At 41.8% G+C, this 13,393-nt stretch overlaps 1 protein-coding gene across 2 annotated transcripts; it reads right to left on the bottom strand.

The window, feature by feature from the left end:
- Nucleotides 1-7,340: 7,340 nt before the first annotated feature.
- LOC125544115 (Ubiquitin-like superfamily protein) lies at nucleotides 7,341-12,713 on the bottom strand. Of its 2 annotated transcripts, XM_048707690.2 has the most exons (7): nucleotides 12,452-12,713; nucleotides 12,219-12,321; nucleotides 12,052-12,140; nucleotides 11,807-11,955; nucleotides 8,909-9,113; nucleotides 8,247-8,510; nucleotides 7,341-7,922 (listed from the first exon to the last, which is right to left on the bottom strand). In XM_048707690.2, exons 1-7 carry the CDS (start codon nucleotides 12,458-12,460, stop codon nucleotides 7,755-7,757), a joined length of 987 nt encoding a protein of 328 aa, XP_048563647.2. In that variant the 5' UTR covers nucleotides 12,461-12,713; the 3' UTR covers nucleotides 7,341-7,754. The 2 variants fall into 2 exon arrangements, with proteins under 2 accessions (XP_048563647.2, XP_048563648.1); XM_048707691.2 differs by lacking the exons at nucleotides 11,807-11,955; nucleotides 12,052-12,140; nucleotides 12,219-12,321; nucleotides 12,452-12,713 and adding an exon at nucleotides 10,061-10,369.
- Between the last annotated feature and the right edge of the window lie 680 nt (nucleotides 12,714-13,393).

Here is a 13,393-nt window from a genome sequence, read left to right as displayed (position 1 = left end):
AGAGGCAAGGACGGCTTGTCCTCATCAAATAGGTGGTGGCAGCAAGACTTATACATCACCTGATGGTTGTTTATGCTCCTGAATGGATTTTTGAAGAAATTAATAAGTGGATGAGATTATTCTTCTAGGTCAGGAAGGATTACATGAATGGTGGGCAATGCCTTGTGGAGGACTTGGTGTCAAAAATCTATAGTTGCAATCTCTCACTCTACGAGTGCACGGGGAGTGGCTGCGAAGAACAGATATCTAGAGACCTTGGCAGAGTATACAGATGATGGTCGATAAGGAAGCTCGATGGTTTTTTCATAGTCTGATCCAAATCAAGGCGGGGAATGGTCACAACATCCTATTTTGGTGATCGCTGGATCGGTACTCGATCGCCTACTGATGTTGCTCCTATGATCTGTGTAGGAGTATGCAAACGGACTCAGAATAGTCGCACGGTGCAGCAAGATTTGGTTAATGCTACATAGGAGAATGACATTCAAATAAACCTACCCTTTACGATGTCTTTCCAGTTTGTTCACATGCGCCACACCATTGCTTTGGTTTAGAGAGATATTGAGGCCCCAGGTAGTCTTACATCGCCTTTGGCTTCACGAGTTTATTCGGTGTACTTTGTCTACTCGTTTCTCTGCCAAGGCCTCCCGAGATAATCAAGCATGAAACTCATGTGGAGAAGCTGGCCCCCTTGAAGTGCAAAATATTTTCTTAGCTGTCTATCCAGTATCGGTTGTGGACGTCTGATCGCCGCGCTGTGGTTTGCAAGACATTCCTTGCCCTGCTATTCATGTCTGCAGGCGGAGGAGAATGTGGATAATATTTTAACGCAATTGTGTACGCGGGGCAGGCTTGGCACCGGTGCTTCGACCACATTCGTATCAACGTAATATGCCCTGACATGCGTGATTAGTTGGTTCCTTGGTTGCTTGACTGGTGACAACTCTTCTCGGTGCATATAAAAGGAAATTTGACACTCTAGTCATCGCGATCACCTAGGCTCTTTGGAAGCAGAGGAATGCCTCATTTTTCAACAGAATGGATCAACATAAGTCATCGAGCCAACTAGTCGTGCACACTGCGAGTGAGCTGTGTGAATGGAAACAAGTCGGAGTAGGTGGTCTTATGTGTTTTGTGAGAGAGTAGTTTTTAGAGCTTTTTGGTAGTTGTGGTGTGGATGTTCGCAACTGCTCCATGGGCTTCTTGTAAACGTCGATCTATTCTTCTATAAAAATATAGTATGCGTACTCTCGAAAAAAACATTTTGGAGCATTGTTTTTTAGGAATGTTTTTCTTCAAAAAAATACCATCAATAATTTTTTTCCAAAATAATCAGTTTTTATATTATTTTTTGATTTTACTGTTCATCGCGGGTGCATATGAGCTCACGAGCAGAAGAATACTTTCGAGCATTGGGACATTTCATACAAAAGGACCTATCAAAAAAGTAAAATTACTATCCAGTCCAAGCATTATTCAAACATGACCCCAACTACAAAACTAGATTGCAATTCAATCCTTGACACTGGTTTTGTAGCAGGCTCAAACCCACCATTGTCATGGACAAAATCACTTGGAACGGAGGATAGGCTATGACAACACTGCTGGAGAATCACAAGAGGGTAAAATTGGGGGTGCCAAACAATCTCCTTTTTGGCACCCCCTTTCATTCACATGAACATCCAAAATTTTAGATCTTTTGGAGTTACAGATCTTCGGACAATTACAAAACCGTGATGGGACTTGGACTTTAGCGTCTAGAAATGGCTCCCCTTAAAAGTCAGATCCTGTCTGAGGGGTAACTCTCGTGCTCCACGACCATAGATACTAAAAATCAGAGAGCTCTTCTCCCACCTAGGGGGGAGTCCAAGGAATAAGGAGGGGGATTCTCTACCCCTCCCTTCCGACGGTGCCGAAACACTGTCGGAGGAACCATCATATCGTCGTCGTCTCCAATGACTGCACCAATGTTTCCACCACCATCTTCATCCTTTGATCAGAGGGTTCTCCATCCATAAACCACTGTAATACATTCAAAAATATTGATGTCTTGTTCTATAAATTATTTTCCATGAATTATCGCATCTTTATGTCTATGTTTGGGTAGTAAATTGCTCCATGGCATTGGTGAAATAATACAATGATGGGTTGAATGTTAGTTTATATGCAATCTTTGTGTCATGTGTACGAGTGGACCCTAGAGTACATAGGGGGAACACTTTAGGTCCTGCAATGCGTTATGCTAAATTTGCGTGCAGATCCTAGAGTGACAGATATTATCGATCCAAGCATAGAGGAGTTATAACTTAGGGGAATTAAGGTGACCCTAGAGGAATATTATAGTTGACTTTTTACCTTAATGGATCTTAGTGCTTTTGTTCCTTACTAAGAGAACAATTTTAACTGCATGTAGGCTCGACGTAGTAGCATACTAAATTAGGTTCATCCCAAGAAAACCACACTTTTGAGGGGAGTACAAAGTCCATCTTACAATGTAGTGCCTTATCTCCCAGTAGTGGCAGGTGATGAAATAACCTTCAAGGGACATGAAGGGTAATTGAAACTACAACTAATCCCCGGGTGGTTTTGGCAACTAATAACAACATATAATTCATTGATCTAATGCTCATTGATAATAGATTTCAGAAAAGATCAATGACTGGCATGGCAAAGACTAGTGATTGTGGACCCCTCAAAATACTAAGGACATGAAATTGGCAAAGCTACAAGATTCTTCATTTTTGGTTAAGTGATCCAAGATCACATTGAGTCCTATAGGAAAGCCAATACTATTAAAAGTGGATGAGGTACCGATGATGAGTTTGTTGCTCAAGTGCTTAGAGATATTGCTCCAAAACCCTCAAGCACTTTCTCCACATCACATCTGTCCAAACCCTAAAGTGTCATCTCAGTCCCACCGAAATTCTCTATTCCGGACTCACCGAGTTGATCACATACATTGCCTGAGCCAAACCCTAACATTTCTGTTCTACCAGTATGGATCTCGGTCACACCGAGATGGCATGACCAAGTTTCTGTGGTGAAGTTGCTTCATTTCAAAATTACCAAGATGAAACGATCGGAACTACCGAAACGAGGTCTTGCCCTAGTCATTGCACTTCGGTCGCTTCGAGATGTTCCACTTCGGTCTCACCGAGACCTCCAATGTTTGAATATTTTACACTAGTCGGTCTCACCGGGATTTTGATCCGGTATCACCGATTTGGGTCAAAAGGTTGTAACGGTTGGATTTTTGGGTGAAGCCTATATATACCCCTCCACCCTCACTTACTCTCAAAGAGAGCCATCAGAATGAAACACAACTTCCACCATTCATTTTCTGAGAGAGAACCACCTACTCATGTGTTGAGATCAAGAGATTCCATTCCTACCATTTGAACCTTGATTTCTAGCCTTCCCCAAGTTGCTTTCCACTCAAATCCTTCTCCTACCATGGCCAAATCCGTGAGAGAGTGATTGAGTGTTGGCGAGACTATCTTTTGAAGCACAAGAGCAAGGATTTCATCATCAACTGCACATCTATTACCTTTTGGAGAATGGTGTCTCCTAGATTGGTTAGATGTCACTTGGGAGCCTCCAAGATCTTGTGGAGTTGAACCAAGGAGTTTGTAAGGGTCAGGAGATCGCCTACTTCGTGAAGATCTACCCGAGTGAGGCTAGTCCTTCGTGGACATAAGCCATGATAGAATAGACAAGGTTGCTTCTTCGTGGACCCTTCGTGGGTTGAAATCTCCATCAATGTGGACGTACAATAGCACCATCTATCGGAACCACGCCAAAAATCATCATGTCTTCATTGCGTTTGATTTCTCATATCCCTCCTTTACGTTCATATGCAAATTCTTTACTTTCCGCTGCTCAACTCCTAGACTTGCATGTGTAGGGTGTTCTTGACTTGGTAGAATTGCTAAAACTTGCCTACAACTAAATTGGGAAAAGGACAAGTTTTCATTTGGTCAAGTAGTCCAATCACCCCTCCCTCCAGACATACTTTCGATCCTACAGTCATCGCTTAAGCTTGAGATAACTTTCAATTATGAAGGGTAGTCGCTCAGGCCTAGATAACTTTTAAAGTTGTATGAAGGGTAATTGCCTAGGTAGACACCGCGACACATCTTCGTGTCATTATTAGACTTGTTCCCAAGATAAGAAAATCAACCATGAATATATAAACTAGCCAATTGCCCAGAAACCTGCTCACATTGGATCCTGCTACATTCATCACAACCACCACATACTCAAGCTCTCTCGTTTTTCTCGTAGATCTTTTGGTTACAACCCCTGACATTTTACTTTTATCTTTTATAAGTACTTTAGTCGCCTCGTTGAATCCTATCCTACTAGAGAGTAGGAAACCTACATTTAGCTCCTAGGGGCTATAACACTCATATACCTCCACATCCTCATTGGAGAGAGCTATAGTAACTCCCTGCACTTGGGGATTATCAAGACCTTTTTTGGCGCCGTTTTCGGGAGCATAACGCTAAGTCGAATATTCTCATTTGCACTTGTTTTTTTATACTAAGTAATATTAAGGCTCTGATTTTATATTTAAAAATACCAAAATTATGTATTTTTGTGATGATTTGCTCTCTAGGTTTATGGATGATAGTTGTGATGTTCGTGTTGCTGCTACTAATGGATGACACACAAAGCTCATTACATGAAATTTGTTTTTGTGAAGACTGTGTTCAAAATTGGAATGAATATCACAATGCACCTATGAACGGATTACTTGAAGATGATTATGATACTATTATGGATGATGAAACTATGAATAATTATTTTACTCTCACTTATGGAAGTCCTATGATGGTTTTGGACTCTCCTAACTACACTTTAGAGGAGAAATTTGAGTGTATTGAATACTATGTTCGTGGCCTAAAATTTGCTTGTCCTCATGATGATGTTAATTAAACTTATAATATTAAGTTTGATGCTACTTCTTGCAATAATTATGATAGATGAAGATATGAGTGCCCTCTCAATGTCTCCAAGATGCTAAAATTGCAAGAAACTACTTTTAATATGCATTGGCATTTACTCTTTGTTATTAACTTGTTTTCGTATGCAATGTCAACGAATAGGAAGAGGGTTAGAATTTGATGTAATATCCTCCATGATACTTTGTAAACTCCAGTTTTATCCAAGAAACTAATAGGTAAAAATAAAATAAAATAATCAAAAGAGAAGTGATTGAGAAAATGTGAGCATTGAAGAAGTGGGGGTGGACCTTCAACTTTTGTTCATGCCCATGGAAACAATGTGAAACTTTTGTCATGTAAGCTTCTCAATTAAATTAATTATCCCTTTGTATAACCACTGTATTATAAAAATAAAGAGCCAAGAATTACATCAAGAACAAGAAGGTTGTTTGTTGATTGTTAGTTGCTGCTTTCAGCAGCTATGTTGTTAGTTCTGGTATTTTAGATTTTTACTAGAAGCTCATAATTTGATGAAAATTTTACACAGTATTTTAAAATAAGTTATATGTCAGTGGTAAATTGTTCAATAAATTTGGAGTAGTATAAGTGACTATTCAAAATTATTCTTTGCTAGTTCTACTGTTAAGACAGAATTATTGTTTGCTTGTTTTCATGGTTTGGACGCCTTATATTTGGATTCTTATTGAAGGATAGGAGCTCAATCATGCAAGTATATACTCCCCCCGTAAACTAATATAAGAGCGTTTAGATCACTATTTTAGTGATCCAAATGCTCTTATATTAGTTTACAGAGGGAGTACTTTACAAAGCAATTAATAAATTTTCCATGAGTTTTTTGTCAGCACCTACATGCAAAGATCATCGTTGTTTTGTGCACTAACTAGCATGCAGTAATTCGATGTGTTATGTTTCCCCTGAGGTGATGGGGTCCTTGCGTCAGATGTTGCATGGACGGTGCTGAGCGGCGGCCATCCCTCGGACATAGAAATCGCCAACTCGGAGTATCTCTTCCCATGAGGGATGCCTTCTCTACCGAGGACAGGCCGGTTGAGTAGGCGATCGCCGCAGACCGGACTAGCCAGCGACGACGCAGGTCATTGAAGACATCAAGCTCCTGATCAGCACATGTCCTCCTGGAGTGACGCTTGAGCTATGCACATGTAATTCTAGAACCAAGCTGGGCATGGCCTTGCTAAACTGGGACCGAAATGCAACCTGAATGTTTATATGTCTTTGGGTTCCAGACTTCCAGCAGAAATCGATGATGTTGAAATTGGCGATTTAGCCCACAACTTTGTGCAAAAAGCTCATGATTACCCCTAAAAGGATGACTACTCGACTAGGTTCTGTGGTACAGCCAAGGGTGCGGTGAGGTGCGGGGTGAACCCCAGCAACAGCTGAGCATGCAAGCCGGTCAGAAGTGAAAAAAGGCTTTCAGAAAATTACCAGAATGCCGAAAATATAAAGCTTAATGGGACTTCCCTTTAGTTATATAGACTGACTAACAGCATGTTGTGATCCCTCATTTCAAATAGATTAATGAACCTATCTCTGGAATCCTCCAGAATATTCCTCAACTAAAGCTTTACCATGCCATGGTCGGTCAGCGCGTTGTGATTCCTCATTTGAAATGGATCTGGAATATTTCTTGTCGAAAAGAAAACAAAAGTTCTTTTTCTGGCTCCACCTCCATGATAGACTGAACACAAGGATTTATTAAAAACGAGGGGAAATACTCCCTCCATAAAGAAATATAAGAGCGTTTAGATCACTTTACGGAGGGTGTACTTGTCAAGACCATAATTTTGTTGTCATGACTTATCAAATGAAAGAAACAATTCGACATCTTTTCTGAAATGTTCATTCTCACTCATGCTGGGAACATATCTGCCCAAACAGAACTCCAGGGTTTTCAGTTCGTGAGGCTTTTGAGAATATCAAAATAAACCACAACTGCCATTTTATATCATGAATCTAAGGTCCTTTGAAATAAAGCCCCGCAGACCGCAGTTGATAAACAGCAGCAGAATTACAGATGTTAGTTAGGACTTTTCCTTTCATCTTTAAATACTTAAATCCGTACATAACTTTTATATTATACATTTAAAGGCTGTGGCACATTTTTTTTTCCTGCTGTTTTTCATTAAAATGAGCCACATCAATGCAAAGAAGGGCTGCAATCTATGGAGAGAAATACAAGTAGCAACAGTGTTCATGGTATCAGAAATCACCTAAGTTCATACTGGTTCTTTACCTCATGCTCATCCGTCAACTGTTCTAGCTTGCCTAAAACCAAATTTATAAACACAAATGTAGCCACATGCACTATGTTACATCCGCTGGACAACTATCCTATAGAATCCAGAAACGAAATTATCCATACAGGTAGAGCCGTGTGATTAGGAACTTTGGATTTGCGCAGTCGTCCACTTAACGTGAAATTGATACAAGCAAATCCTGTCTGTACACTAAGATACACCGCTCAAATACTTCATAGTAAAATTCTAACCATCTCACGTTGTGAAATACAGAGCAAAAGGCGTGTGTGTGTGGGGGGGCATCTATCAGACAGGCTGGAAAGAAGCATGCTCTACATACAATTGCATGTTTGATATGTCTATTGCGGGCATAGACATGAACATGTAAAAGAAGCTAACACTAGCAAAAGTTGAGCTGACCTTATGAGCAGCTGACCACAAAGGAAAACAGGTCAACCTCCAAACAACATCCCACTCAGGGACGCCCAAAACTACAGATTGAGATAACTCCGGGCCAAGCTCCTAGCCATCAGTGGGATTTGTGGCGCACCTCAATCATGTCATCATTCTCCAAGTCAAGGTCCTGGGGTGTACTAGCCGAGTTTATTTTGTCACCATCGAATATGAAAATCAGATCAGATGGCTTGAGTTGAACCTTCTTAGCATACACCTTGAAAAGCTTGTCAAATTTCTCATCCTGTAGCGATCAGAAATCAAGATATAAGCATACAGAGATACTCTAAATTATCATTTTGCAAGTTGAATGGAGCGAAATGTTGAAATCCCAGCTTGTACACATTTGAACTAAATCTAATGTACATTAAACTTCAGCCAACGATGAAATGAAAATTTGAAAGTATGTTGGACATTTATTATGTCAAAATGAATCCAGTTAGGCCATAAAACGTGAATGCATGAAATAATTGCAAGTACCTGTTAGCGAATTCGAACTATCTAACAGAAAGATTATATACTGTTATTGCACACTGATACTAGTAACAGTCTCATGAAAATGCTATACCTTGTATACACGAAACTGCAGCTTCACATCTTTGTCCTGAATCATTATAAGTATCTTTTCTCGCGATTTCTTCACGTATGCTTCAGCTGGCTTGCCTAGAGTTGGCTTATGGTGCACCTCAATCATGTCTTCATCCTCCAGGTCAAGGTCCTGGGGTGTACTTGCTGGGTTTATTTTGTCGCCATCAAATACGAAAGTCAGATCGGATGGGCTGACCTGGACCTTCTTAGCATACGCTTTGAAAAGCTTGTCGAACTTCTCATCCTTTAGCAATTATAAATCAAGATTAAGAATACAGAGTTACTGTAGGGAAAGGCTGCGTACAATAGACCCAAAGTGGTCGGACCCTTCCCCAGACCCTGCGCAAGCGGGAGCTACATGCACTGGGGCTGCCCCTTTAAGAATACAGAGTTGGTTTTAATTTACATGTGGTAATGTTTAATGGATGGCAAAATGTCAAAATCCTAGCTTATGCACATTGTACTAACGTAGATACCATTTCAGAAGGTAAAGTTCAACAATAAAATGAAAAGGAGAAAGTATATTGGATTTTTATTATGTCTAACTTAATCTAAACTTGAACACGTCAAATTATTGCAACTGTCAGTCAGAGAATTTGAATTATTTAACAGCAGGGTAACATCACCATGAGAAGTTCATACCTTGCATACACGGAACTGCTGCCTTCCATCCTTTTCCTGAACCATTATGCAGATCTTTTCTTTGGATTTCTTAGTCTCTGATTCAGTTGGATCATCAAGAACTATAGGTTCAGGCGGCTTCTTGGCTGCCATGTCTTTCTTAACAGTTTCAACAACCTTTTCAAATGCATCATCAGACAGTTTTTCTACCTCTTGTTTCTTTAATCTGAGAATGCCATGCGCAAAAATTGGAAAAGTACAAGTCAGTAACATCTTTATAAACTACCAGCTGGTAGTAAAAAACAATTAAAAGCAAAGGACCGATGCTAACTTTATACTTGCCTGGCAACATAACAGCAATAGCAACAAATACAGTAAAATACATGAGTTTGATTTCCATTTCCAGATGTCTCAGGACGTCCATAGGGCTGATTAACACCATAAACAATAGGTTGAACCAAAAAATACATGTAGAATTTCAAGTAAGACTTGACCTGAACCACTCGTAGGTTGTGTTCTTACAGATGCGGGAATGATAAATATTTGTTATGCCTACTATTCTATACTGAAAGACCAAAGACATTCTGCCCAGTAACTAACTTACTAAGCCATAGTAATCTCCATTTTGTGTGTGCACGCGTATGCAAAAACCTAGCCTGTTGTTACGTGCACTAGTGCTAAAATCATAACAGTCTGGTGAAACTGAACTAGAATGGGAATATCAAAAAGGCAGGGGAAGAGCTAGGCGAAGTCCGTGCAGCATTTCATAAAGCAACAGCATACCATATTCAAACTGGGTTTAATTTGGAATAAGATCGGGCAAGGACTATAGGGCCATCTTAGTCCTTGTCTTCGGGGAGTTATGGAAGCACAGGAACGGGATTGTGTTTGATGGAGCTTCACCGTCACTCCGTGGAGTAGGAATGAGGATCTTGGAGGAAGGGAGGGCTTGGAGGCAATCAGGCCTGCTCAAGGGTGACCAGGGGCGGAGCCAGGATTTTGGTATAGGGGGGGCCAAGTCAAGTTCATATTTTTTTGTCTCGACTGAAAAAAAAACTATCATCATACTATAATAATGCGCCACACCTATAAAATATTGTACAAGTTTAAATTTTCCTCTACAATTGCCAATAAGATGAGAAAATTTAATAATTTCATTGGAAGAGAAATTACCTACTAATTTTTTCAATGTATCTGACCATGTAACACCGAAGTAAGTCATATCCCATTTGGCGGCGCTTAAATGGTAAATTACTGTTTAGAGTTTTTTGGGGCACTTTTCGGCAGATATGGTCCCTCGGATATATAAAAATGTCGACCTTCATCTTGCTTGTCCAGTGGCAGCTCTCAAATTTGACAATGTTTACCAAGGTCTCACTGATAAGCCAATTTTGTTCTTGGTCTACAACATTTACTATGTCCAACATACGTCATTAAAAATTTCACTAGGTTGAGAACTTGAAGCAACCAGCCTAAAGAATGAATTAATCTTAACGGTGTATGGCGGCGCTTTTCTCTTCATATCTGCTGAATTGCAATTTCACAATTAGCTATATTGTAGTTTGACATAGGAAAAAATTGCATCCCAAATAATAACTCATACAAGGTAATTTGCATCGACCACGATAATTTCTAGTACACATATAACATAGGAACTGTTCATAGAATCATAGCATCACTAATCACACAACCAAAACAAGTAGACAACAAAAATCTGATGATATAAGATGAGAATTGAGATTAGTTAATTGTGTGATGTACTGATGTGTGTTAACCCTTGGGTCCTCGGCTAGTCCCGTTGGTTGCAGCCGGAAGATTTGACAAGTGAAGAAGGCAGTGTCGCGCCGTCGCCGTACGAACGAATAGGATCGAGATCACAGCAGGGCAGGGAGAGGAGAGCAGAGGCAGGGCGGGCGAGGGCACGTAACGGCGGCGACTAATTTCTGGGTACTAATACACGTAGAGGCTTTTTTTTGGAGCGAAATCCACGTACAGGCTAATCATCAGAGGAGAACGCAGCGCCCTACTACCTGGCCGCTAGTGGGCTTCACATGGGCCTTTTTCCTTTTTCCAGAATCAACGTTGAGATAGGGGGGGCCAAGTATGTATATACGTGGGAAATACGTGCCTTTGTATAGCTAATCACCACAGCATCGCTCGATGGTTAGGGGGGGGCCAGGCCCCTGCTCGCCCCCCCCCCCCCCCCCCCCCCGTCTCCGCCACTGAGGGTGACCTCGAGAGTTTCTTTCAAGCGTTGACACAGTGGGTTGGTCGGGAGTAGTTAACCCACTTCGTCGTGTAAGGGTGGACTTGGGTGTGTTTTGTAACAAACCCATGTAGAGGGGCTCTTCACCCCCTTTCTTTCTATAATATATGATACGCATGCTTGTGCGTATTCGAGAAAAAAAATTGGCCTAGGATCCCATAAGGCGCTATTATATGTCTAAACAGTATTGACATCTGAACTGTGAAGATACTGTTATGACTTTATTCCTGGCATTGGAGGAGTATTTTATAATGAAAGGGCATGATTGTGTTTGAGAAAATGAATAACCAGGATACCTGGAATAAGCAGCTATAAAGCAAAAACATAGCACCTTGGCAGCACTTACTTGTCATGATCACTACAACACCTACAGACCTAACCTGACAAATTCCAGCTGCAATGAGCCACGCAGTAAGAATCTGGGTGCCACTGATTGCTTGGCACATGATGGTATCGTCTGATCAGCATATTAATGAGCCAACTGAATTCAACTAAAGTAGACAAATCTCCAAAATGATCATCGCGTCATCTAATCATAGCAACCAGTCTCACCACGCCAATATCTCACTAGTATCGGTCATCAACTCATCATCATGGTCAAAAACAGCTAGCCTCGCAAGATGGCACAAAGTAGAGATAAAACATTGTGATACCTCAGCTCGTGCATCGTTTTATCCTTGCATACTTCAGTGCTAAGCACAGGCTTCAGCGGCGGCGGAGCCAGCCAATCCTCATCATCCAAATTCACCACCGTGGCCTTCTTTATGCCGGCGTCGCCCTTCTCGTTAGCCTTACCCCCCTCCTGCAAGACACGCAGATCGGAATGAACACGTTACCTTTCACAGCCAAAAACCAAAAACCTCACCCATCAAAACGAATTGAACTCTGTCATACTCACGACAGCGTTCGCGTCGTCGTCGGCGGCGGCGGGCACCTTGGGGCGCTTGTTGCAGTGGACGAAGATGTCCGACTTCTCGAGGTCGGAATCTGCGCATCCAAACGGAGAAAGGTCGGTCCTAAGCAACTTCCACGGAAACCCTAGGGCATGGGGTCGCGGGACCTTACCGTCGAAGCAGAAGTCGATGGTGGGCTGCACGCGGGAGTAGTCGAAGAGCGGCTCGAGCTCCTCGCTGTCCGCCCCCGCCGCCGGCACCTCCTCCTCGTGCGCCTGCACCAACCCACCATATGTATCAACGCCAATACCGACGCGAACCGGAACAATTCTAAACAAAGGAACCAATAGAGGAATTCCTCGGCGGATCCCGGGGTTCAGGGGTTTAGTGATCGGAAAGGGCTACCTTCGGCATCAGAACCGCGCGATTTGGGAATGCCTGGGCTAAATTCGAGAGGTGGGATTTGGGATTTCGATTGCTCTCGGTTTGATTTGGCGGTATTTCGAAGAAGGCGGACGAGGAGGTGAATTGGGTTTGGGAGGGAGGCGGGGGAGGGAAAGCGGCGTGGCGGTCGTCTTACCAGATTTGGCGGATTTGAATTGGGACGGGGGTTATCTATCGTACCTCTGTTCTTAGGAGAAGTGGAGAACTCATAGGGGTTGGCGTTCCATGCTTCAGATAATCAGATACGGAGTAATACATTCTATGGTTTTTTTATCATTATTAAAAAATCATTAAAGTTTTACCACGGTTTCGATGGTACCCTGGTAAAAGTTAGGGCACCTCCAAGGGTCCTTCCTCGTTTGTCCATTAGCAATGTTCGGACAAATAAGATGGACAATTTTACCGTGATATCCAATGAGACCTTCCTTTTTTTAATTCTTCATTTTTATTTTTATTCGACAACTATTTTTATTCCACCACATTTTTAAGACAGTATAGAATCGAGCACTAGTCCAGCCCGCTTACATCATATGCCTTTTTGACAGTCGGATCGCTGATCCGGTCGTCCCTTGTGCATTCCATCGGTAACTAGGTGATAGCCTACAAGTACACAAGGTTTAGTTGTAGCCTTTTTGAAATAAGAGGACCGATCCTACACGAAGTATATGAATCAAAACATTTGCCCTTTTGTAGAGAATTACGTAACTTTGTGCCTGAGGATAATTGTAGACCTGAAGCAGAGTGAGGGCGGATTTAAATAGGGTTTTCTATTTCTATGCCCCTGGTTCCTTAGATGTGCTCAGTTTTGTCCAAGCCAACTATTTTTGCTCACTTTTCCACTCCTCACTTCATCACCTGCTCACAAAAGGCCAAACGGAGCAGTGGAGCACTGTCGTCCAGTCA

This window comes from Triticum urartu, chromosome 3A, assembly GCF_056163025.1.
Source record: "Triticum urartu cultivar PI428250 chromosome 3A, HENAU_Tu73, whole genome shotgun sequence".
NCBI lineage: Eukaryota > Viridiplantae > Streptophyta > Magnoliopsida > Poales > Poaceae > Triticum > Triticum urartu.
The sequence above is the reverse complement of the archived record's forward strand: the minus strand, read 5'-3'. Positions and strand labels throughout refer to the sequence as shown.